Source organism: Octopus sinensis, linkage group LG30 (assembly GCF_006345805.1).
Source record: "Octopus sinensis linkage group LG30, ASM634580v1, whole genome shotgun sequence".
In the NCBI taxonomy this organism is placed as follows: domain Eukaryota; kingdom Metazoa; phylum Mollusca; class Cephalopoda; order Octopoda; family Octopodidae; genus Octopus; species Octopus sinensis.
In genome coordinates this window covers 9,277,325-9,303,901 of record NC_043026.1, presented here as the reverse complement: position 1 = coordinate 9,303,901, position 26,577 = coordinate 9,277,325, and the positions used below count along the sequence as shown (strand labels likewise).

General features: G+C 39.4%; 1 protein-coding gene and 1 pseudogene across 1 annotated transcript; one reads left to right on the top strand and one right to left on the bottom strand.

The window, feature by feature from the left end:
• Positions 1 to 9,050: 9,050 nt before the first annotated feature.
• On the bottom strand, positions 9,051 to 11,349 carry LOC115226796 (zinc finger protein 679-like). Its single transcript, XM_029797815.1, has 3 exons — positions 11,336 to 11,349; positions 9,799 to 9,944; positions 9,051 to 9,274 (listed from the first exon to the last, which is right to left on the bottom strand). The coding sequence occupies exons 1-3, from the start codon at positions 11,347 to 11,349 to the stop codon at positions 9,051 to 9,053; spliced, it is 384 nt and encodes a 127-aa protein (XP_029653675.1).
• Positions 11,350 to 16,938: 5,589 nt separating this feature from the next.
• Positions 16,939 to 26,577, top strand: part of LOC115226795 — a 71,624-nt pseudogene continuing 61,985 nt past the window's right edge.

The window sequence follows — 26,577 nt, the reverse complement described above, 5'->3', positions numbered from 1 at the left end:
TTCTGAAACAATAAAGAAACAACAGTGTAAGATATAGAGGCTACTTAAAAAAATACAGATTCAACATTTCCATAAAGATAAACTCTAGAAACAAACATTTAACTGAACAACAGAACTTTCTAATTTATTAATATTTACATCAGAAAAATTTTGTGTGAAGCTAACAGATTTGTAAACTCCAGCTCCACATTCACATTTTTAAATACATATTATAAAAATAAACAGAACACCATGTTGAATCGTTAGCTCCTACACACATTTTTTTTCTCTCCTTGTCTTTTTTTTTCTGTGTATCTTTCTGTCGAAGAGCGTAGGCTCGAAACGTAAAAGACTTGTTTCATTTCTATTCCTGAGCGCCATACTAATACATCTGTTTCTTTGTACTCCACCTGCCTTCATCTTTTGTTTATTTTCGTAAACCTTCCCATTATAAAAATAAAGATGTGACAATCCATCTGTAACGAGAAAAGCTACTTCATCCATATTAAAATTAAAAGTTAATTCTTGTGTAAAATTTACACCGAAGACAATGGAAGCGGTCCCCAACTCTATGTGCCCTGTTAACGAAGCTGCCTGCCATTTTCCAACAGCTTTTACCCATGGTAGATCCGAAATAATAATAATAATAATAATGAAATTATTGTATACAGTGCTCAGGTGCACCACAACTTGTCAAAAGTGCATATAAAGCATATGCAGTAATGTAAAAATGCCTGGAAAGCGAACAATGTATGAGTCAGACACATGCTTGCGTGTGTATGGAGGGGAGAAAATCAGGTGTAGTGTTGGCGAATCTCAGGAAGCATGGAAGTTTTGAAGGATGCAGTGCTCCGACAACTAACAACTGATGCCGGCAGTTTGTTCCATGCTTCACCGTGTGTATGGAGGGGAGAAAATCAGGTGTAGTGTTGGCGAATCTCAGGAAGCATGGAAGTTTTGAAGAATGCAGTGCTCCGACAACTAACAACTGATGCCGGCAGTTTGTTCCATGCTTCACCGTGTGTATGGAGGGGAGAAAATCAGGTGTAGTGTTGGCGAATCTCAGGAAGCATGGAAGTTTTGAAGGATGCAGTGCTCCGACAACTAACAACTGATGCCGGCAGTTTGTTCCATGCTTCAGCGTGTGTATGGAGGGGAGAAAATCAGGTGTAGTGTTGGCGAATCTCAGGAAGCATGGAAGTTTTGAAGGATGCAGTGCTCCGACAACTAACAACTGATGCCGGCAGTTTGTTCCATGCTTCAGCGTGTGTATGGAGGGGAGAAAATCAGGTGTAGTGTTGGCGAATCTCAGGAAGCATGGAAGTTTTGAAGGATGCAGTGCTCCGACAACTAACAACTGATGCCGGCAGTTTGTTCCATGCTTCAGCGTGTGTATGGAGGGGAGAAAATCAGGTGTAGTGTTGGCGAATCTCAGGAAGCATGGAAGTTTTGAAGGATGCAGTGATCTAACAATAGTAATTTATAATAATGATAACAACCCTCCCTTTCCTATTTCATATCCTTCATATGTCCTTCTCTTTCACTGTCTTCTCTCTTTACCTGTCTCCTTTTAAATGCCAACTTTAACATTTCCCTTCTTTTATATAAACATATATTATGTATGTGTGTGTGTGTTATATATTGTGTTCATGTATACGTATATTATGTATGTGTATATATGTATATACTTTTATTCTTGTACTTGTTTCACTCATAAAAAAATAATGAAATTATTGTATACAGTGCTCAGGTGCACCACAACTTGTCAGAAAGTGCGTATAAAGCATATGCAGCAATGTACAAATGTCTAGGAAGTGAACAGTGTATGAGTCAGATACATGCTTGCGTGTGTATGGAGGGGAGAAAATCAGGTGTAGTGTTGGCGAATCTCAGGAAGCATGGAAGTTTTGAAGGATGCAGTGCTCCGACAACTAACAACTGATGCCGGCAGTTTGTTCCATGCTTCAGCGTGTGTATGGAGGGGAGAAAATCAGGTGTAGTATTGGCGAATCTCAGGAAGCATGGAAGTTTTGAAGGATGCAGTGCTCCGACAACTAACAACTGATGCCGGCAGTCTGTCCCATGCTTCAGCAACTCTCAGCGTGAAAAAATGTTTCCTGAAGTCATGGGAGCTGTGCTGTTTTCTGACTTTGTAAATATGTCCACGGGTGTTAGACGGGTGGAGTTTGAAAAGGTGCTCAGAGTTATTGTTAGTAAGATGGTTAATAATTTTATGGGTGTCTGCCAAGTCAGCTGCCAGACGTCGGAGTTTCAATGTGTCCATGCCCAGGGAAGTAAGGCGTTCAGGATAGATCACTAAGGAAGATAATTTTTATGGGATCAACATATACGAGTTGAAAATACATGATCTGTCTAAAGGAGACCATTCTTATAAGATTATTATATTTCTTTTTGTTACAAACAAACTTTGCTTTCAATGACACAGACAATAACATGAGTGTGTGTGTGTGTGTGTAAAAGCACCCACTACACTCTCGGAGTGGTTGGCGTTAGGAAGGGCATCCAGCTGTAGAAACTCTGCCAGAGCAGATTGGAGCCTGGTGCAGCCATCTGGTTTGCCAGACCTCAGTCAAATCGTCCAACCCATGCCAGCATGGAAAGCGGACGTTAAACGATGATGTAATAAACTCTATTACTTATTTTACATTTGTTTTGGGATCTTTTCCGTTTGAACGGCAGATTTCAACACAATTTCTAGTTAACTAAAAAATTTTAAACTTCGTATACTGGTAGAATGTGTTACATAAAACATCTTTTTCTCTTGGCTTTCTTGAGAAAATTCTATAGTTTGTAAGATATTTTAAACTTCGTATACTGGTAGATTGTTTTTATAAAACATTTTTTTCTCTTGGCTTTCTTGAGAAAATTGTAATTCGTTTGTTTAACGTAGTTTAATTTTTCGAATTAATTCCGTCGAGGTCGTCTTTGCTTTTCATCCTTTCGGGGTCGGTAAATAAAGTACCAGTTACGCACTGGGGTCGATGTAATCGACTTAATCCCTTTGTCTGTCCTTGTTTGTCCCTTCTAAGTTTAGCCCCTTGTGTGTAGTAAAGAATATATATCAGTTAACTAGTCACGGACTAGTTAACTAATTACCTAATTTCCCTTCAACACCATAAAGAAGAAACAATTGCGAATAGTCGTTACTCATTTTGCCCCATCTTAGACATGATTTTTGATAATTGAAAATTACCAAATCAGACACTAAACGGGGGGGGGGGGAAATGGATCTGGAATCTAAGAGAGAGAAGAATATTGATGGTTAAACACCGAACATCATCCAGATAATTTATTAGTAACCTCGATTACAATCGGGTTGAAAGTAGAGGAAAATAAATAGGACCCGACACCTGACTATGTTTCGGACTGCAACTTCGACAACTATGATCACCAATTTTCACTCATAAATATAATAAACTTTTTAAAATAGGGAAAACTAGGAAATTACTCATTTTGCCCCGCTTACTAATTTCGTCCCCTTCTTTTTATCACGAAATAAACATTCGATAAATTATAATAAAACATTCATTTCTCAACAGTTCTGTGGTTGGAGATTATTTGGGAACATTTCTCAAGCTAAAACACAACAAACGAACGTGGAAACGAGGAAAATGTAGGAAGAAATTAGGAATTACTCATTTTGCCCCACTTACTAATTTTATCTACTTCCTTTTATCAAGAAACAAACATTCGATAAATTATAATAAAGCATTGGTTTCTCAACATTTCTGTGGTTGGAGTTTATTTGAGGATATTTCTCCACCTAAAACACAACAAACTAACGTGGAAAAACGATGGAGCGTGTAGAAGGTTGCCGCCATAGCTAGAAATAGCAGCCAAATGTGGAACAGATCAAAGGACATCTGAGACACCAAAGTATTAAAAGATTAAATGTTTTCATTGTTTAATACTTACGGAAATGTCTTTATAAAGGATGGTGTTGTTGTTGTTATGAGTGCATCAGGTGGTAGAGAAATGTATAATAAATGTGTTTGGGAGTGAATTGAGAGAAATTCTTGAATAAGACGTTTGTCAAGAAGTAATGAAATGAGGCGGAAGTAGATTTAGTGCGCATGCGTATAAAATATTGGTTTCAAATTTTCGCACAACGCCGGCAAATTCGGTGTAGGAGTGAGACGGGGGGGGGGCTTCAGTCGATTACTTGGACCCCAGCAGTCAACTGGTATTTATTTTATGTTCTGAGCTGGCGAGCTGGCAGTAACGTTAGCATGCCGGGCGAATTGCTTAGCGGTATTTCGTCTGTCGTTACGTTCTGAGTTCAAATTCCGCCGAGGTCGACTTTGCCTTTCATCCTTTCGGGGTCGATTAAATAAGTACTAGTTACGCACTGGAGTCGATGTAATCGACTTATACCTATGTCTGTCCTTGTTTGTCCCTCTGTGTTTAGCCCCTGTGTGGTAGTAAAAAGTAGGTATTTCGTCTGCCGTTACGTTCTGAGTTCAAATTCCGCCGAGGTCGACTTTGCCTTTCATCCTTTCGGGGTCGATAAATTAAGTACCAGTTACGCACTGGAGTCGATGTAATCGACTTAATACCTAGTCTGTCCCTTGTTTGTCCCCTCTGGTGTTGACCCCTTGTGGGTAATAAAGAAATAGGTATTTATTTTATTGAACCCCAGCAAAACGATTAAAGGCAAAGTGACCTCACTGGAATTTCCGCATGCATGCATAAAGGTGGGCCTACGTAAAACACGTGCACCCGTCCCACGATTTCTTTCTTCGGACTTTCTTGTTTCGCCATTTTCAAAATTTTACTTCCCACTCCCAATCCAATTTCTTAATTTCGGTGCTACGTGCTACTAGCGAAGACTGGACCTGCTGCGCGCACATGCACAGTCGTGCGTCCTTGCTAGCTAGTCGTAAGTAGTCGATCCTACAACGACTTGCGCGTATGCAAATGAGTTGATTGGCTAATGACTCTCTCTCTTTTACTTGTTTCAGTCAGTTGACTGCGGCCATGCTGGAGCACCGCCTTTAGTCGAGCAACTCGACCCCGGGACTTATTCTTTGTAAGCCCAGTACTTATTCTATCGGTCTCTTTTGCCGAACGGCTAAGTGAAAACCAGCATCGGTTGTCAAGCAATGCTAGGGGGACAAACACAGACACACGAATATATACACGCACACACACACACACACACATATACGATGGGCTTCTTTCAGTTTCCGTCTACCAAATCCACTTACAAGGCTTTGGTCGGCCCAAGGCTATAGTAGAAGACACTTGCCCAAGGTGCCACACAGTGGGACTGAACCTGGAACCATGTGGTTGATAAACAAGCTACTTACCACACAGCCACTCCTGCGTATCTATTTTAAATACATTATAATACGTACTGATTCCAACGGTTAGTTTCAATTTTAATTCAAATTCAGTATTGTCTTTTCATTGGACATTTCTACTACTCATTCGCTCTACGCTCCTTATATGGAGCTAAAACTCCAATTTCCAAACTCATCTATAAAGGGAATGTCTCCGATACCTCTTTACTTATATCTTCAAATAACCATTGAAGCCGTTATGATTAAATATCCGACATGACACCCCATCGTTTAACGTCCGCTTTCCATGCTGGCATGGGTTGGACGGCAGTTGTCTTTTCATTGGACATTTCTACTACTCTTCGCTCTACGCTCCTTATATGGAGCTAAAACTCCAATTTCCAAACTCATCTATAAAGGGAATGTCTCCGATACTCTTTACTTATATCTTCAAATAACCATTGAAGCCGTTATGATTAAATCCGACATGACACCCCATCGTTTAAGTCCGCTTTCATGCTGGCATGGGTTGGACGGCTTCACTGAGGACTGGTGCGCCAGACTCAATCTGGACTGGCAAAGTTTCTACAGCTGGATGCCCTTCCTAACGGCAACCACTCCGAGAGTGTAGTGGGTGCTTTTTCATATGCCACCGGCGCGAGGGGCAGTCAGGCAGCCCAGGTTCGATTCCCGGCATGGGAATGCTTATTTGAAGGCAGCGAGCTGGCAGAAAACATTAGCACGCCGGGCGAAATGCTTTGCGATATTTCGTCCGCCGCTGCATTCTGAGTTCAAATTCCGCCGAGGTCGACTTTGCCTTTCATCCTTTCGGGGTCAATAAATTAAGTACCAGTTACGCACTGGGGTCGATGTGATCAACTTAATCCGTTTGTCCCCTCTGTATGTAGCCCCTTGTGGATAGTAAAGAAATAGGTATTTCGTCTGCCGTTACATTCTGAGTTCAAATTCCGCTGAGATTGACTTTGCCTTTCATCCTTTCGGGGTCAATATAATCGACTTAATCCGTTTGTCTGTCCTTGTTTGTTCCCTCTGTATGTAGCCCCTTGTGGGTAGTAAAGAAAAGGTATTTCGCCTGCCGCTACGTTCTGAGTTCAAATTCCGCCAAGGTCAACTTTGCCTTTCATCTTTCGGGGTCGATAAATTAAGTACCAGTTACGCACTGGGGTCGATGTAATCGACTTAATGTTGTCTGTCCTTGTTGTCCTCTCTGTGTTTAGTCCTTGTGGGTAGTAAAGAAATAGGTATTTTGTCCGCCGCTGCGTTCTGAGTTCAAATTCGCCGAGGTCAACTTTGCCTTTCATCCTTTCGGGGTCGATAATTAAGTACCAGTTATGCACTGGGTCGATGTCATCGACTAATACTTATGTCTGTCCTTGTTTGTCCTCTTGTGCTTAGCCCTTGGGGATAGTAAAAGAAATAGGTACTGGCAACGACCACACACACAATTACCAATATGACTCTCCTACATCCATTTTTTCTATATTTCCTTCTGTTCCTTGGATTACATTTTCTTTCTTTCCTACACTGAAGTGTACACTGATATTAGTTAATTTCAATCAATCATGAATTCTATGATGATGATGATTATATCACTGTACGAACGGTTGTCTGCAAGAATTATATTTCTTATAAATTTTAACAACTTGTCTCCTCCACTTTTAAGAAAATTGATGGGTATGGAACTTATTCCATAAATTCATCATACATTATATATATATATCTGAGACCGCCTTCAGTCACGACACTGACAATGGGATTGCACCTAGAAAGTTACCCTCCCAGGCACAAGTCCAGGCAAGGTTGTTTATGGAAGACCAGCAGTCGCCCATGCATACCGGCCTCCCCTCTCCATGCCACCAGTGTTATCGAAGAGAAAGGCAAAGGGGCTAATACAGCTTGGCACCTGTGACATCGCAACTCATTTCTAAGGCTGAGTGAAACTGGGCAACCAAATGAAATAAAGTGTCTTGCTCAAGAACACAACACGCAGCCCGGTCTGGGATTCGAGCTCACAACTCACGATCGTAAGCTCAATGCTCTAACCACTGAGCCATATATATATATATCTATATATATTATATAATATATATATATATATATGCATGCATATATGTGATGTGAGATAATAGTTTCACTATTATCTCAGTTTACAATAGAGATGTTATTGTTTCACTTTTGACATGTAATACAAAAACGGTAGGAAATAAGAGATTGCTCCGGGCTCGCAGTAGGCAAGAAGTGAAAAGTTTTCGATCCAGACACTCCATGGACCCTAAGTAGTGCATATGTAAAACTTGAATGAAATCAGTTGGGTATTTCTCGAGTTTAGTGACACACTTTCTCAGTTTCATATATACACATACAATGAGTTTCTTTCAAATTCCATCCACCAAATCAATTTAGGTCGGTCAGCTTCAGGTGATATTAGAAGATAGCTGACCAAGGTGCCACGCAGTGGGAGTGAACCCAGAACCATGTAGTTGGGAAGCAAGCTTCTTACCACACAGCCACACTAATTGGTTTTAAGTTTCATAATAAAATTCATGCAAACAAATTTAAAATCTGGAAGAAATTGCTTTTATTGAAAAATAATATCCCACAGGTAAGTTACCTGAGATGTGGTGACATAAACTATAGAGTTGGGAGGTGGTTATCACACTGTTCTACCTCCTCTCCTGTGCGAATACATTTATAGAAAGAGTGTCCCTTTTCTTTCTTTGGCCTAAAAGGAGCTTTGACAATTACAGCAATTCCCTGATGAGTAGCTTAGTTAATGCCATGGAGAAAGTCCAGAACACTATCACCAATTTAGGAGGAGCTCAAAATGCTTATTGTCTTATGAATTGTCACATTGATAGTCATACATCTATATAATAGATACACATTTAGTGAACACCAGAAGTACCGAGTGGTCATTTTTCACCAATTCTGCTTATTACTTTTTAATTTCTACAACTGTATTGAATGTGCAATCATGAGCATCATATCAAGTATATGTGCATAGATATATATTTTTCACATGTAAATAAATGCTAAAAGAATGTATTTTCAAATCCTTTATTCACTGCATTTGCTGATATTAAAATAAATTGTATTAAATAAATATTTTCAATTACACTAAAAATGACCGCTATGGTCTTTGTAAAAAGTAAGGAATTTTGGTACTTCTAAACCACCCATATTTGATCTAATACTCTACCTATTTTATGTTCAAACTGGCCAGAGTCGGCCTCTTACACCTACCCTACAATGTCATTCTGAAAATAAACAATCACATCATCAAAACTCGAGAGCTATGAGATAATGCAAAACAATTGAAAATAATGTGAATAAATAACCCTCACATTCGACAGAATACTCTGCATGGTAAAGGGTTCAGTCACCCCTTACAGGGAAGGGTTTACTACAAATATCAGTGGGATTGCTTCTTCCCCTATGAACACATTTGTGATAAGCCAAGTTGTTATGTTGGGCGAATGATCTTCCACAGATATCACAAAGATATGGGTCTTCTCTCTGTATGGACGAAGTCTGTGTTTAGATATTGCAATTCATAGAGAATGATTTACCACAGATATCACACTGATACAGTTTCTCTCTTGTATGGAGAAGTTTGTGAGTAGTTAAGTTGCCACCATGAGAGAATGGCTTACCACAGATATCACAGTGATATGGCTTCTCTCCTGTATGGGAACGTTTATGAGTAGCTAAGCCACTACTTGTGGAGAACAATTTACCACAGACATCTCAGCGATATGGCTTCTTTCCTGTATGGAAACGTCTGTGAGAAGCTAAGCTGCTATTGCGGGAGAATGATTTACTACAGATATCACAAGAATATGGTGTCTCCCCTGTACGAATATGTTTGTGGTTAGTGAAGTTATATTGTATAGAGAATGATTTACCACAGATGTCACAGTGAAATCGCTTTTTCCCTGTATGAATACACTTATGTGTAGTCAAGTTTCTGGCTGAAGAGAATGATTTACCACAGACATGACACTGATATGGCTTCTCTCATGTATGGGAACGTTTGTGAGATTTTAAATCACTTTGGTTAGAGAATGATTTACTACAGATGAGACATTGAAATGGCTTCTCCCCTGTATGAATACGTTTATGAGTAATTAGGCTATTACTCTGAGAGAATGATATACTACAGATGTTGCACTGATATGGCTTCTCACCTGTATGAATACGTTTATGCTTAGCTAAAGTACTACTTCGTCAGAGAATGATTTACCACAGATGTCACAGTGATAAGGCTTCTCTCCTGTATGAATACGTATGTGTGCAGTCAGGCTACCTTTCTGAAAGAATGATTTACCACAGATGTCACAGTGAAATGGCTTCTCCCCTGTATGAATACGCTGGTGTATAGTGAAGTTTATGGCTAAAGTGAATGATTTACCACAGACATCACAATGGTATGGTTTCTCTCCTGTATGGATATGTCTGTGACTAATTAAGTAACCCTTTATAGAAAATGATTTACCACAGATGTCACAGTAATAAGGCTTTTCCACTGTATGAATACGTTCATGTACAGTTAGGTTACTATTTACAGAGAAAGATTTGCCACAGATATTGCACTGATATGGCTTTTCCAATGTATGGATACGTTTATGGTAAGTTAAAGAACTGTGGCCAGAAAATGATTTGCCACAGATGTTACACTGATATGGCTTCTCTCCTGTATGAATACATTTATGATAAGTTAAAGCACTACTTTGAGAGAATGATTTACCACAGATATTACAGGAGTACGGTTTCTCTCCTGTATGAACACGTTTGTGAGATTTTAAAACACTTTGGACAGAGAATGATGTACCACAGACATCACAGCGATAGGGTTTCTCTCCTGTATGAAGACGTTTGTGGTTAGATAAGGTAAACTTTCGAGAGAATGATTTACCACAGATATCACAGTGAAACGGCTTTTCCCCTGTATGAACACGTTTGTGAGAATTCAAAGTACTTCGGTCAGAGAATGAATTACCACAGACATCACAGTGAAATGGTGTCTCTCCAGTATGAACACGTTTGTGTCTAGTTAAGTTATTTTTTTGAGAGAATGATTTACCACAGATTTCACAATGATATGGTGTCTCTCCAGTATGAATACGTTTGTGTGTAGTTAAGTTACTGGCTGCAGAGAATGATTTACCACAGACACCACAATGATATGGCTTCTTCCCTGTATGGATATGTCGGTGACTAATTAAGTCACTACTTATAGAAAATGATTTACCACAGATTTCACATTGAAATGGCTTCTCTCCATATGAATACGTTTGTGCCTATTCAAGTGACCCTTTTGTGAGAAAGACTTTTTACACACATCAGTCACGTGATAATTTCGCCTCTCTTTTTGTTATCTTCTGGAAAAATCTGTTCCTTTAGTTTCTCACTTTTTTCCATTATTTTGTCCTTCAACTTCACAATATACCTTCTTTTTTTATTCTTTGTACTGCCTATAGTCTTTTGTTTACAAATATTTCAACTGCTGTATTTCTGGCCACTGTTACCTTTGTCACAAAAACAACTAAATTTATCCACATTCAATCTGCAAACAGGCTCATCTTGTAGACACTCCAGCCAGTGATGTCCAGAAGGTTTGCTACTAACACAATTCAGAGTAAATATATCAGAGGAATTCCACAAAGATTTATAGAAACAATCTTATACATCTGTTCTGTACAATATTTTCCATTTTGGTCATTAAAAGATGAAAAATAATGAGAATGTATCTTCAGTTATGCCAATGTCATCTGATATTCTGAAATAATAAAGAAACAACAGTGTAAGATATGGAGGCTACTTAAAAAAATACAGATTCAACATTTCCATAAAGATAAACTCTAGAAATAAACATTTACCTGAACAACAGAACTTTCTAATTACTAAAATTTACATCAGAAAATCTTGTGTGAAGCTAACATATTTCTAAACTCCAGCTACACATTCATATTGTGTAACATTTATATGTATGTGTGTATGACACTCATACACATACTTCAAACTACCAGTACCTTCCACTGACCATTCTCCTATGCACATGTGTAGGTAGACACACAACAGGAGCCACTCCTACTATAAATTCTTCTGATGACCTTAAAGGATACTAAGCCCAACCACACATATAGATAAACAGCCACACCACACACACACAGACACACTTGCTATCATTACACACACACAGAGACCACACGTGCTATCATTAACACAACACACAGACACACGTGCTATCATTACACACACACACAGACACGTGCTATCATTACACACACACAAAGACACACGTGCTATCATTAAACACACACACAGACACACGTGCTATCATTAACACACACAACAGACCTGTGCGCATGACATGACCGCGTGTGTACTGTTGGAGATTTTTTCTCTGTCTTCCCTTCCTTCCTTGGACCTTCCTTTTACTATGTTTCTGACAAAGAGCTCCGCTCGAAACGTTAAATCCTCCTTTTTTCTTTCCTTTCCTGAGCGTCCAATAACACTATGCTTGTTCCATGTCCTCGCGTTGTTGTGTTTTCTCTTTGTTCATGTTTGGATTAACTATATATATATACATATATGTATATGTACATACATATATATATATAATAATAGTTATCGCCATACTAATATGGCATTCTTATAAAAATAAGAATAAAGCTGTCCGCTTATTAGCTCCATGAGGCCATCGCGTTAAGTTAGCTATTTGATACACAAACTGTATCCATATAACCTTCGAACAAGGGAGGTCAGTCGCTCCACACTACTTGAACGGCAGCTACAGACGCGTTTCGGGGTATTGCCCCTTTTCAATGCATTGAAAAGGGGCAATACCCCGAAACGCGTCTGTAGCTGCCGGTCAAGTAGTGTGGAGCGACTGACCTCCCTTGTTCGAAGGTTATATGGATACAGTTTGTGTATCAAATAGCTAACTTAAGGCGATGGCCTCATGGAGCTAATAAGCGGACAGCTTTATTCTTATTTTTATAAGAATGCCATATTAGTATGGCGATAACTATTATTTTCCGGGAACGCTGCCGCTGTTCTCTTTTAGAGAGACTTAGTAATTTTAATATTTCTATTATATATATATATAATATATATATATATACACACACATATATATAATATATTTTAACTTTTTTCAGATGTTTTGACTGCGGTCATGCTGGAGCACCACATAGAAAGTTTTCAGTCAATCAAATCAACCCTAGGACTTATTTTTTGAGCCTAGCATTTATCCTATCAGCCACATTTGCCAAACTGCTAGGTTACAGAGACATAAACAAACCAACACTGTTTGTCAAGTGTTGATAGTAGACAAACACACACAACATTATATATCATCATCATCGTTTAACATCCATTTTCCGTGCTGGCACGGTTGACGATTTGACCGGGGTCTGGGAAGCCAGGAGGTTGCACCAGGCTCCAGTCTGATCTGGCAATGTTTCTACGGCTGGATGCCCTTCCTAACGCCAACCACTCCATGAGTGTAGTGGTGCTTTTTACGTGTCACCGGCATAGGGGCCAGACGATGCAGGCAAATGGCCACGAACGGATGGTGCTTTTTATATATATTTTGTAGTTTTAGATATACATCAGTGAAGTGGACAGGATACTGGGTTGCAACTGGATTCAGGCTTCTTGTATTGGGACAGCAGCTATCTATTTCCACCCCTCAGAGGCGGAGTGGAAATAGATCTGTAGTGGGGTGGGGAACAATTAGATTTTACAACTGATTACAAAATCTTTATCAGCCAAGCAAATGGCCTTCCCTGAATGCATTGAAAACATTATAACAGAATCACTATTTCAGGAAATTATCATTGTTCTCTTTGAGTGTGTAGAAAGAGAAATTTGGCAGAGGCAAGAAAAGGTGAAATTGTCTCTTCAAATTATCCAGAATACATTTGAAAACAAATACTCAAACACATCAATATCTATCCTTCGACATCTTAAAGATCAGAAATGCAAAAAGCTATTTAAGTATCGAATTCAAATGAAAGAAATCAGAGAAAAATTGCAAATGATGTGAAATTAATGAATATCGAAAAATGGGGGAAAAAAATCAACATAAATATTTGAAGCTTCTTCACAATCCCTTTGTAGTAAATCTATGTCTGTGACTAGTTACCTAACAACTCACAAAACACTTAATAATATGGATTTAAAACAACAGAAGAGAGAAAAATTAGTGGAAATGGTCATTACTCATTTGCCCCACGTGAGCCATCACTTTGATAACTGAAAATTACCAAATTCGACACTAAATGGTGGGGGGGAAATTGATCTGGGATCCAACACAGAAAAGAATATTCATTGTTAAACATGATGAGCAATTCCCAGTCTTAAATATAATGTAGCAATAACTCACAAACGTGAGCCATCACTTTGATAACTGAAAATTACCAAATTCGACACTAAATGGTGGGGGGGGGAATTGATCTGGGATCCAACACAGAAAAGAATATTCATTGTTAAACATGATGAGCAATTCCCAGTCTTAAATATAATGTAGCAATACTCACAAAACAATAACTTCAAACAGATAAGAAGAAATGAGGATTACTCATTTTGCCCCGCCTATTTATTTTGTCCCCGTCCCTATATCAAGAAGCAAACATTCGATAAATTATAATAAAGCATTGGATTCTCAACATTTCTGTGGTTGGAGTTTATTTTAAGAACATTTCTCCAACTAAAACACACAACAAACTTTAAAGGAAAACTAGGAAATTACTCATTTTGCCCCGCTTACTAATTTCGTCCCCTTCCCCATATCAAGTGACAAGCATTCGATCAATTATAATAAAGCATTGGTTTCTCAACATTCTGTGGTTGGAGTTTATTTGAGGATATTTCTCCAACTAAAACACAACAAACAACGTAAAGAAGAAAACGATGGAGCGTGTAGGAGGTTGCCGCCATAGCTAGAAATAGCAGCCAAATGTGGAACAAAAGGACATTGAGACACCAAAGTATTAAAAGATAAATGCTTTCATTGTTTAATACTTACAGAAATGTCTTTATAAAGGATGGTGTTGTTGTTTTATGAGTGCATCAGGTGGAAGAGAAATGTATAATAAATGTGTTTGGGAGTGAATTGAGAGAAATTCTGGCAAGAGACGTGTCTGTCGGATGTGGAAAATGAAGACTGAATACGTTTAAAGCGCATGCGTATGACGTTTGGCACAACGCCAGCAATTTCGGGGAGCGATGGTGCGTAAGTCAATTCCATGGACCTCAGTAGTTAACTGGTACTTATTTTGTTGAACCCCAGCAAAAAGATTAAGGCAATAGACGTCAATGATTGGTTGAAATTGCAGAAATTGAAGAAAAAACAACAAATATCAGATCTTTTCGGTTTGAACGGCAGTTTTTTTCTAGCGGTGTCATATGAAATTGTCACCCATAATTATGACCCTAGAATCGATCTATTGCATTTCAATCTGTTTAGGGTTAGGGTTAGGGGAAGGGTATCTTTTTTTCTTCAGAAATGTAAATAAACCCAATCTGTTTCTAAACGTGGGACATATTCATACGGTACAGAATGATTTTTTTTTTACCTCAATAGACGTCAGTGATTGGTTGAAATTGCAGAAATTGAAGAAAAAAAACCAAAAAAATATCAGATCTTTTCTGTTTGAACGGCAGTTTTTAACCTAATTTCTAGGTAACTAAAAAATTTAACTTCGTATACGGTAGAATGTGTTACATAAAACATCTTTCCTCTTGGCTTTATTGAGAAAATTCTAGAGTTTGTAAGCTATTATTTCATACGCATGCGCACTAAACGTACTTCCGCCTCATTCATTACATCTTAATAAATATCTCTGGTTCCATAATTTCTCTCAATTCACTCCTAAACACATTTGTAATAGATTTCTCAACCACCTGACGCACTTCCAACAACAACACCATCCTTTATAAAGACATTTCCGTAAGTATTAAACAACGAAAACATTTAATCTTTCAATACTTTGTGAATCAGATTTTGTTCCACATTTGGCTGCTATTTCTAGCTATGGCGGCAACCTCCTACACGCTCCATCGTTTCTTCTTTAAGTTTGTTTGTTGTGTGTTTTTGGTGGAGAAATGTTCTTAAAATAAACTCCAACCACAGAAATGCTGAGAAACCAATGCTTTATTATAATTTATCGAATGTTTGTTTCTTGATATAGGGAAATGGACGAAATTAGTAAGCGGGGCAAAATGAGTAATTGCCAATTTCTCCCAATTCGTTTGAGATAATTGTATTGTGAGTATTATACATAAATAAATGCACCCTTTTAAGGCCTGACCAGGTTCTTGGGCCCGTTTTCCCGGTTTCAATGTCGTATGTGTTCCCCAGCTGAGTGGACTGGAGCAACGGAAATGAAGTGTTTTGCTCAAGAACACAACACGTCACCCGGTCCCAGAATCGAAACCACCGTACTACTAGTGAACAGTGGTCCCGGTGCGCGCACTCGCGCTAGCTAGTCGTAAGTAGTCGTTCCTAAGACGAATTTTTTTAACCCTAACCCTAATTTTTTAGCCCTAACCCTAACCTTTGTTTGTTTATAAAAATAATTTATTTACTTTGTTCGAAAAATATTATTTAATTTTCGGCGATTTGTCTCTAGTAGACCTTTCGTCGAATTCCGTAAAATATTTATTTTTTTTTACATATGGGCTTGCGGGAACTTTTGAAGTAATATACATACATATACAATACACCGAGTAAAAAATTTCAGTTATCTCTCTCTTTCACACATTACTCTCTGTCTCTTCACACACACTAACAGAAGCACTTCACTTACACAACATATGTCTGTCTCCCACACCCCATCAAACACACACACACACACACAAATGTACATCACAGTCCCCTGAACGGTATTCAAAAGAACTTCCCTCGTCATACAATCGTTCTCTTAGTCTCTTTCGCTCTCATTACTTCAAAAGTTCCCGCAAGCCCATATGTAAAAAAAAGAATTTTTTTACGGAAATCGACGGAAAGGTCTACTAGAGACGAAAGATTGCCTAATTTTCTTTGATATGTAATCAGCCTTTAAATACAAACATACGCGCAAGTTGTTGTAGGATCGACTACTTACGACTAGCTAGTGACTGTTCGCTAGTAGTACCGAAACAAATATCTTGTCTTTTACGTGCTCAAAGAGAATGGCGATAGTTTTCTAAAACAGTAATCAAATTTTGTTATAATGTTTTGAATGCAGTTTGGAAATGTTGAATCTGTATTTTTTTAAGTAGCCTCTCTATCTTACACTGTTGTTTCTTTATTCTTTCAGAATATCAGATGACATTGGGCGTAACTGAAGATACATTCTCATTATTTATCAGCTTTTTAAAGACCAAATTGGAAATATTGTACAGAACAGATATATACGATTCTCTACATAGATTTCTCTAAATCTATGGCAGAATTCCTCCGATATATTTACTCTGAATTGTATTATTAGCAAACTTTCAGGACCTCACTGGCTGGTGGAGTGTCTACAAGATGAGTCTCTTTGCAAATTAAACTTGGATAAATTTACCAAGGTAACAATGAACTGAAATGCAGCAGACGAAATATATGTAAACAAAGAGAAATAAGCAAAAAGAAGAAAAAAAATATCTATATTGTGTTTTTCGAAGAAAAATAATGGAAAAAGGTGAAAAATTAAAGGAAGTGGTTTTTCCTGAGGATAGAGAAAAAGGGAGCAGAAAATTGTCACATGACTGTGATGTGTGTTAAAAAGTCCTTCTCTCAAAAAGGATATTTGAATAAGCACAACGTATTCATACAGTAGAGAAGCCATTTAAATGTGACATCTGTGGTAAATCATTTTCTATAAGTAGCCATTAATCAGTCACACTCATAGCCATACTGAGAGAGAAGCCATTTCATTGTGGTGTCTGTGGTAAATCATTCTCTTCATCCAGTGTCTTTGCTACACACAAGCGTTCATACAGGGGAGAAGCCATTTCACTGTGACATCTGTGGTAAATCATTCTTTCAAAACACAACTTGACTAGACACAAACGTCTACATACTAGGGAGAAACCCTATCCCTGTGATGTCTGTAGTACATCATTCTCTCTGACCGAAGTGCTTTAAATTATCACAAGCGTGTTCATACAGGGGAGAAGAAGCCATTTCACTGCGACATTTGTGGTAAATCATTCTCTCAAAATGTGACTTATCTAGACACAAACGTATTCATACAGGAGAGAAGCCTTATCCTGTGATGTCTGTGGTACATCATTCTCAGACCATAGTATTTTTAACCACTCACATACGCGTTCATACAGGAGAGAAGCCATATCAGTGTAATATCTGCGGTAAATCATTCTCTCAAAGTAGTGTTTTTAACTTCGCATAAACGTATTCACACAGGAGAGAAGCCATATCAATGCAACATCTGTGGCAAGTCTTTTTCTAGAAGTAGCACCCTAACTAAGCACAAACGTGTTCATACAGGAGAGACACATATTTATGTGATATCTGTGGTAAATCATTCTCCAAAGTGATAGCTTAGCTACTCACAAGCGTTTTCATACAGGGGAGAAGCCATATGGCTGTGATATCTGTGGTGAATCATTTCTGTGTAAGTACTTAATAATCACAGACATATCCATACAGGGGAGAAGCCATATCACTGTGATACTTGTGGTAAATCATTCTCTTCAGCCAGTGTCTTCGCTACCCACAAACGTATTCATACAGGTGAGAAGCCATTTGACTGTGACGTTTGTGGTAAATCATTCTATCAAAAATATAAATTGACTACACACAAACGTATTCATACAGGAGAGAGGCCGTATCACTGTGATGTCTGCGGTACATCATTCTCTGGCCAAAGTGCTTTAAATTCTCACATGCATCTCCATACGGGAGAAAAGCAATTTCACTGTGACATCTGTGGTAAATCATTCTCTCAAAATATAACTTGACTAGACACAAACGTATTCATACCAGGGAAAAGCCTTATCACTGTGATGTCTGTGGTACATCATTCTGTGACCAGAGTGCTTTAAATACTCATATACGTGTTCATACAGGGGAAAAATTATTTCACTGTGACATCTGTGGTAAGTCATTCTCACAAAAAAATAACTTAACTAGACACAAACATATTCATACTGGTTAGAAGTCATTTCAATGTCAGGAGTACATAGTTCTCTAACTGAAGTGGTTCAAATTCTCATGTTTGCATACAAGGGAAAAGCAATTTCTCTGTGACATCTGTGGTAAATCATTCTCTCAAAAATATAACTTGACTAACCACAAATATGTTTATACTGGGAAGCCATATCACTGTGATATCTGTGATACATCATTCTTTGGCTGAAGTGCTTTAAATTCTCACAACGTGATCATACGAGAGAGAGAAGCCATATTACTGTGATATCTGAGGTACATCATTCCCTGTGAGTTGTAATTTATCTAAACTCAGACATCTCCATACAGGTGAGAAGCAATATCACTGTGATGTCTGTGACAAATTGTTTCCTGAATTATATAAGTTGACAAACGTATTCATACTGGAGAGAAGCCATATTCTTGTGTAAATCATTCTCTCAGGTAGCCCACTTGCTTCTCACAAACGTTCCATACAGGTGAGAAGCCTTATCACTGATACTGTGGTAAATTGTTCTCCTGACGTAGTTGCTTAACTATACACAAACGTATTCATTTTTTGAATTGTCGGGCATTATCTGACAGCTTTCAAATTTGAATGGAGTGTTTATTTTTAGAATGACATTGTCGGGTAGGCGTAAGAGGCCAAGTCTGGCTAGTTTGATTAAAAAATAAGTAGAAAATTTGGGCCGGATTGCTGATTTTAATTCTAAAAGATTACCACAAGAAATGCCAATATTTTAGTGCAAGGACCATCGGGGGCCATTTTTGATTGCCAATGAAAATTTTTATGTAATAGAATTATTTTAAATATAAACAAATGCTTGAATAAAGGATTTGAAAATACCTCTTTTAGCATTTATTTACATGTGAAAAATATATATCTATGCACATATTTGATATGATGTTCATGATTGCACATTCAATACAGTTAAGGAAATTGAAAAGTTATAGCAGAATTGGTGATAAATGACCACTCGGTACTTCTGTGTTCACTAAATGTGTATCTATTCATAGATGTATGACTATCAATGTGACAATTCATAAGAACAATAAGCATTTTGAGCTCCTCCTAAATTGGTGATAGTGTTCTGGGCTTTCTCCATGGCATTAACTAAGCTACTCATCAGGGGAATTGATGTAATTGTGGAAGTTCCTTCTGACAAAAAAGTAAATTGGTGAATAATGACCCGCTCGGGGTACTGGTGGTTTGGTTAACTAAATGTGTATCTATTCATATAGATGTATGACTATCAATGTGACATTCATAAGAACAATAAGCATTTGAGCTCCTCCTAAATTGGTGATAGTGTTCTGGCTTTCTCCATGGCAATAACCAAACTACTCATCAGGAATTGCTGTAATTGTCAAAGCTTCTTCAAGGCCAAAGAAAGAAAAAGGGACACTCTGTAACTGTAAATGTATTCACCAGGAGAGGAGGTAGAGCAGTGTGTGATAACAGCCTCCCAACTCTATAGTTTATGTCACCACATCTCAGGTAACTTACCTGTGGTTATTTTTTTCAATAAAAGCAATTTCCTCCAGATTTGATAAGAGTTTGTTTAAGGATGTTGAACAAAACACCCATGTTCCAGAGGTGAATTATTTAAAACTCCAAAGAATCCCTCTCAACACATGGCTCTGATGCTCCCCCTCTACTTCTTCTTTCTGGAATTGAGAATTCAAATTCAGAAGATTAGTACTTAGTCCCTGTCACTTAGCGGTTTGGCAAAAGAGACCGATAGAATAAGTACTGGGCTTACAAAAGGATAAGTCCCGGGTCGAGTTGCCGGATTAAAGGCGGTGCTCCAGCATGGCCGCAGTCAAATGACTGAAACAAGTAAAAGAGACCGATAGAATAAGTACTCTGGGCTTACAAAGAATAAGTCCCCGGGGTCGAGTTGCCCGATTAAAAGCGGTGCTCCAGCATGGCCGCAGTCAAGTGACTGAAACAAGTAAAAGAGACCGATAGAATAAGTACTGGGCTTACAAAGAATAAGTCCCGGGTCGAGTTGCCCGATTAAAGCGGTGCTCCAGCATGGCCGCAGTCAATGACTGAAACAAGTAAAAGAGACCGATAGAATAAGTACTGGGCTTACAAAGAATAAGTCCCGGGGTCGAGTTGCCCGATTAAAAGCGGTGCTCCAGCATGGCCGCAGTCAAATGACTGAAACAAGTAAAAGAGACCGATAGAATAAGTACTGGGCTTACAAAGAATAAGTCCCGGGTCGAGTTGCCCGATTAAAAGCGGTGCTCCAGCATGGCCGCAGTCAAGTGACTGAAACAATTAAAAGAGACCGATAGAATAAGTACTGGGCTTACAAAGAATAAGTCCCGGGGTCGAGTTGCCCGATTAAAAAGCGGTGCTCCAGCATGGCCGCAGTCAAATGACTGAAACAAGTAAAAGAGACCGATAGAATAAGTACTGGGCTTACAAAGAATAAGTCCCGGGTCGAGTTGCCCGATTAAAAGCGGTGCTCCAGCATGGCCGCAGTCAAATGACTGAAACAAGTAAAAGAGACCGATAGAATAAGTACTGGGCTTACAAAGAATAAGTCCCGGGGTCGAGTTGCTGGATTAAAGGCGGTGCTCCAGCATGGCCGCAGTCAAATGACCGAAACGAGTAAAAGAGACCGATAGAATAAGTACTGGGCTTACAAGAATAAGTCCCGGGGTGTCGAGTTGCCGGATTAAAGGCGGTGCTCCAGCATGGCCGCAGTCAAATGACCGAAACGAGTAAAAGAGACCGATAGAATAAGTACTGGGCTTACAAAGAATAAGTCCCGGGGTCGAGTTGCCGGATTAAAGGCGGTGCTCCAGCATGGCCGCAGTCAAATGACTGAAACAAGTAAAAGAGACCGATAGAATAAGTACTGGGCTTACAAAGAATAAGTCCCGGGGTCGAGTTGCCCGATTAAAAGCGGTGCTCCAGCATGGCCGCAGTCAAGTGACTGAAACCAGTAAAAGAGACCGATAGAATAAGTACTGGGCTTACAAAGAATAAGTCCCGGGGTCGAGTTGGCCGATTAAAAGCGGTGCTCCAGCATGGCCGCAGTCAAGTGACTGAAACAAGTAAAAGAGACCGATAGAATAAGTACTGGGCTTACAAAGAATAAGTCCCGGGGTCGAGTTGCCCGATTAAAAGCGGTGCTCCAGCATGGCCGCAGTCAAATGACTGAAACAAGTAAAAGAGACCGATAGAATAAGTACTGGGGCTTACAAAGAATAAGTCCCGGGGTCGAGTTGCCGGATTAAAGGCGGTGCTCCAGCATGGCCGCAGTCAAATGACCGAAACGAGTAAAAGAGACCGATAGAATAAGTACTGGGCTTACAAAGAATAAGTCCCGGGGTCGAGTTGCCGGATTAAAGGCGGTGCTCCAGCATGGCCGCAGTCAAATGACTGAAACAAGTAAAAGAGACCGATAGAATAAGTACTGGGCTTACAAAGAATAAGTCCCGGGGTCGAGTTGGCCGATTAAAAGCGGCTGCCCATCATGGCCACAGTCAGATGACTGAAACAAGTAAAAGAGACCGATAGAATAAGTACTGGGCTTACAAAGAATAAGTCCCGGGGTCGAGTTGCCCGATTAAAAGCGGTGCTCCAGCATGGCCGCAGTCAAGTGACTGAAACCAGTAAAAGAGACTGATAGAATAAGTACTGGGCTTACAAAGAATAAGTCCCGGGGTCGAGTTGGCCGATTAAAAGCGGTGCTCCAGCATGGCCGCAGTCAAGTGACTGAAACAAGTAAAAGAGACCGATAGAATAAGTACTGGGCTTACAAAGAATAAGTCCCGGGGTCGAGTTGCCGGATTAAAGGCGGTGCTCCAGCATGGCCGCAGTCAAATGACCGAAACGAGTAAAAGAGACCGATAGAATAAGTACTGGGCTTACAAAGAATAAGTCCCGGGTCGAGTTGCCGGATTAAAGGCGGTGCTCCAGCATGGCCGCAGTCAAATGACTGAAACAAGTAAAAGAGACCGATAGAATAAGTACTGGGCTTACAAAGAATAAGTCCCGGGGTCGAGTTGGCCGATTAAAAGCGGTGCTCCATCATGGCCACAGTCAGATGACTGAAACAAGTAAAAGAGACCGATAGAATAATACTGGCTTACAAAGAATAAGTCCCGGGGTCGAGTTGCCTGATTAAAAGCGGTGCTCCAGCATGGCCGCAGTCAAATGACTGAAACAAGTAAAAGAGACCGATAGAATAAGTACTGGGCTTACAAAGAATAAGTCCCGGGGTCGAGTTGCCCGATTAAAAGCGGTGCTCCAGCATGGCCGCAGTCAAATGACTGAAACAAGTAAAAGAGACCGATAGAATAAGTACTGGGCTTACAAAGAATAAGTCCTGGGGTCGAGTTGCCGGATTAAAGGCGGTGCTCCAGCATGGCCGCAGTCAAATGACCGAAACGAGTAAAAGAGACCGATAGAATAAGTACTGGGCTTACAAAGAATAAGTCCCGGGGTCGAGTTGCCGGATTAAAGCGGTGCTCCAGCATGGCCGCAGTCAATGACCGAAACGAGTAAAAGAGACCGATAGAATAAGTACTGGGCTTACAAAGAATAAGTCCCGGGGTCGAGTTGCCGGATTAAAGGCGGTGCTCCAGCATGGCCGCAGTCAAATGACCGAAACGAGTAAAAGAGACCGATAGAATAAGTACTGGGCTTACAAAGAATAAGTCCCGGGGTCGAGTTGCCGGATTAAAAGCGGTGCTCCAGCATGGCCGCAGTCAAATGACCGAAACGAGTAAAAGAGACCGATAGAATAAGTACTGGGCTTACAAAGAATAAGTCCCGGGTCGAGTTGCCGGATTAAAGGCGGTGCTCCAGCATGGCCGCAGTCAAATGACTGAAACAAGTAAAGAGACCGATAGAATAAGTACTGGGCTTACAAAGAATAAGTCCCGGGTCGAGTTGCCGATTAAAAGCGGTGCTCCAGCATGGCCGCAGTCAAGTGACTGAAACCAGTAAAGAGACCGATAGAATAAGTACTGGGCTTACAAAGAATAAGTCCCGGGGTCGAGTTGGCCGATTAAAAGCGGTGCTCCAGCATGGCCGCAGTCAAGTGACTGAAACAAGTAAAAGAGACCGATAGAATAAGTACTGGGCTTACAAAGAATAAGTCCCGGGGTCGAGTTGCCGGATTAAAGGCGGTGCTCCAGCATGGCCGCAGTCAAATGACCGAAACGAGTAAAAGAGACCGATAGAATAAGTACTGGGCTTACAAAGAATAAGTCCCGGGGTCGAGTTGCCGGATTAAAGGCGGTGCTCCAGCATGGCCGCAGTCAAATGACTGAAACAAGTAAAAGAGACCGATAGAATAAGTACTGGGCTTACAAAGAATAAGTCCCGGGGTCGAGTTGGCCGATTAAAAGCGGTGCTCCATCATGGCCACAGTCAGATGACTGAAACAAGTAAAAGAGACCGATAGAATAAGTACTGGGCTTACAAAGAATAAGTCCCGGGGTCGAGTTGCCGGATTAAAGGCGGTGCTCCAGCATGGCCACAGTCAAATGACCGAAACGAGTAAAAGAGACCGATAGAATAAGTACTGGGCTTACAAAGAATAAGTCCCGGGGTCGAGTTGCCGGATTAAAGGCGGTGCTCCAGCATGGCCGCAGTCAAATGACTGAAACGAGTAAAAGAGACCGATAGAATAAGTACTGGGCTTACAAAGAATAAGTCCCGGGGTCGAGTTGCCGGATTAAAGGCGGTGCTCCAGCATGGCCGTAGTCAAATGACTGGAACAAGTAAAAAGAGTAAATGATGCTGGTTCAACAACAATAACAATAATAATAGAAACATCGAAGAGTAATATTTCTGAAAATATTTATTTGTCATAATGAAAGAAAGCAAAAGATTGTCGTCCTATGGTAATCCCAAAAACCACGAACGAAACGTCTGTAATATCAAAACCAAGAACTGTAAAGACATCATTATCATCCCATCTGAGGAGTAAATATTCTTGAATATTTTCAGATGTTTGGTGTTCAATATGTCCAGGTATTTGGTAAATATTGCTGTATTTATCTGTTATATAAACACAGTCGCTACGTGTGGTTAGATACGGTCTGTACATATTATACTCAATATCTCCTGATAGTTTCATCTTCCTGATCAGATGTTCCCTATACCAACAGACAACATACTGATACCCCCACCATTCATATCTGCTGGCTCAACCATTTCCCAATTCATAACAACAATATCACCATCAGATGTCGCTATTACGTCACAAAATACCATCTCCAATTCCAGCACTTCGTTCACCTCTCCTGAACAAATTTCCCGATTGAATTTACACGTCTCACCATTGATATCAACTAAATCTACATAGGTATGATAGTATCTTCCAGCCTCAGTTACGGCTCTAATATAATGACCACCACACACGAGTTGATTGTCGTTGTATTTATAAATACTGTTGTAGTATTTACCCGTGTTGATGGTTTTTAAACGACGGAGATCCCTGTTGAAGAACATCAGTTGTTCACCAAAGACGATTATGAAACACTGATCTGTCCACCGACATATGTCTAATGATTTTTGTTGTGGTAGTTGTTCATGTTGAAGTATGTCTCCCGTTGTTGTATTAATTAATGTAACCGTGTCTCTAAACATCAACACACTCACGTTCTCATCCAACTTAATTAGTTTACTGTTATAATCTCTATTGTCCACATAAAAATAATTAACAGGTTCCTCGAATGCAGGAATGGAAAAAGGGACCATTGCTGTCCTATATGGAAGTCTCCTCACTGATATTTCATCAGTTCCTGACATACTCTCTGCTATGTAATTACCACATCTCACCTTTACTCTACCTTTACTAATTATTTCACCTGATTTATCTCTTCCTCTCCTCCCATCTCCTCTACTGTATTTCAGTTCATTAATTAATTCATTACTGAATATTCTATTATCCCACTGAGATGTAATGGAAGGGAAATGAAGACCAGAATCAAGATTTAATAACGACACAGATTCCAGAATGTTCACTTGGTCCCCATCAATCTTTATGCAATGACATTCAATCAATTCAGTATGTGCGCACCAGTAAATATTCCCCACTTTTCTCCATATTACACCATAAGGGATGAGACTCGACCAAACTTTATGGTTCACCAAATCTTGTTTCAGTTGAAATATTTCTTGTCTGTTTGGAAGTGTGACCATTATCTCTCTTTCTCCTGTAAAACACACACCACCAACTAAACTTCCAACATTTCTGTGACATAACAACTTCCCGTCTTCATCGAATATTTTAACATTTCCATTATTGGCTTTTTCACACACAACTGTCTTTCCTTCCTCAGAGACATCAATATCTTTCACTTGAACAGGAAATTTGTCTGTTTGCAAACAACAGGTAGGGAATCTCTCCCTATTAACATCAAACAAACCTTCAACATACAATTTATCTCTGTGACTTCCAACAAACCTTGGTCCTTTACAGTCTATACTGTAGAAATTTACTTCACCTTTATAAATTCTTTCATTTAAAAATATTCTGTCATATTCACCTGTGTATGTCAAGCACGTAATGGTTTCGTACAAGCCGTAAACATCATATCTTTCCCACCATGCATTAATATACATATAACAGTCATCAATTGTCATGGGCTTAATGTTACTGTTATATTCCTTGTAGTGTCTAACTGAATATAAATACTGACCATCACTACTGAGGAAATTGATGAAATTGTCATTGCTGACAACAATATCATCATTAGCAGTAACTGTAATATTGCATATGCCTGCAACATAATCAATAACCTCACCACCTCTCGTTAATAATGTCTCAGGTATGTCTATTTGCTTCATTATATTCACAGTCGAATGGATTTCATCAATATCAATGACATACAAAGTACGTTCATCTCCATCCCAACTACATAACAGTAGATTGTCCGAAAAAGAAGTAATATGTTTATATTTATCTCTCGTTTGGTAATTTACTAATGACAATGGAAATTCCACTTTTAATGTCAACAATCGGTATTTATCATCCTCAGTCGTAATGACCAGTGTGTTTGACTGCCATCGACACATATTGATGGGAGAGACATTCAATTTGATAGAATCCATGAGTTGACCATCAAATGTGAATAACTTAACATTTTCATTTT

Bases quoted from the DNA above. Each gene is read 5' to 3' on its own strand.
- LOC115226796 (XM_029797815.1), bottom strand. The intron at 9,275-9,798 runs GTAAATCATTTT...CATTCTCTTCAG, and splicing joins TTATTACTGTGACATCTGTG to CCAGAAACTTGACTACACAT.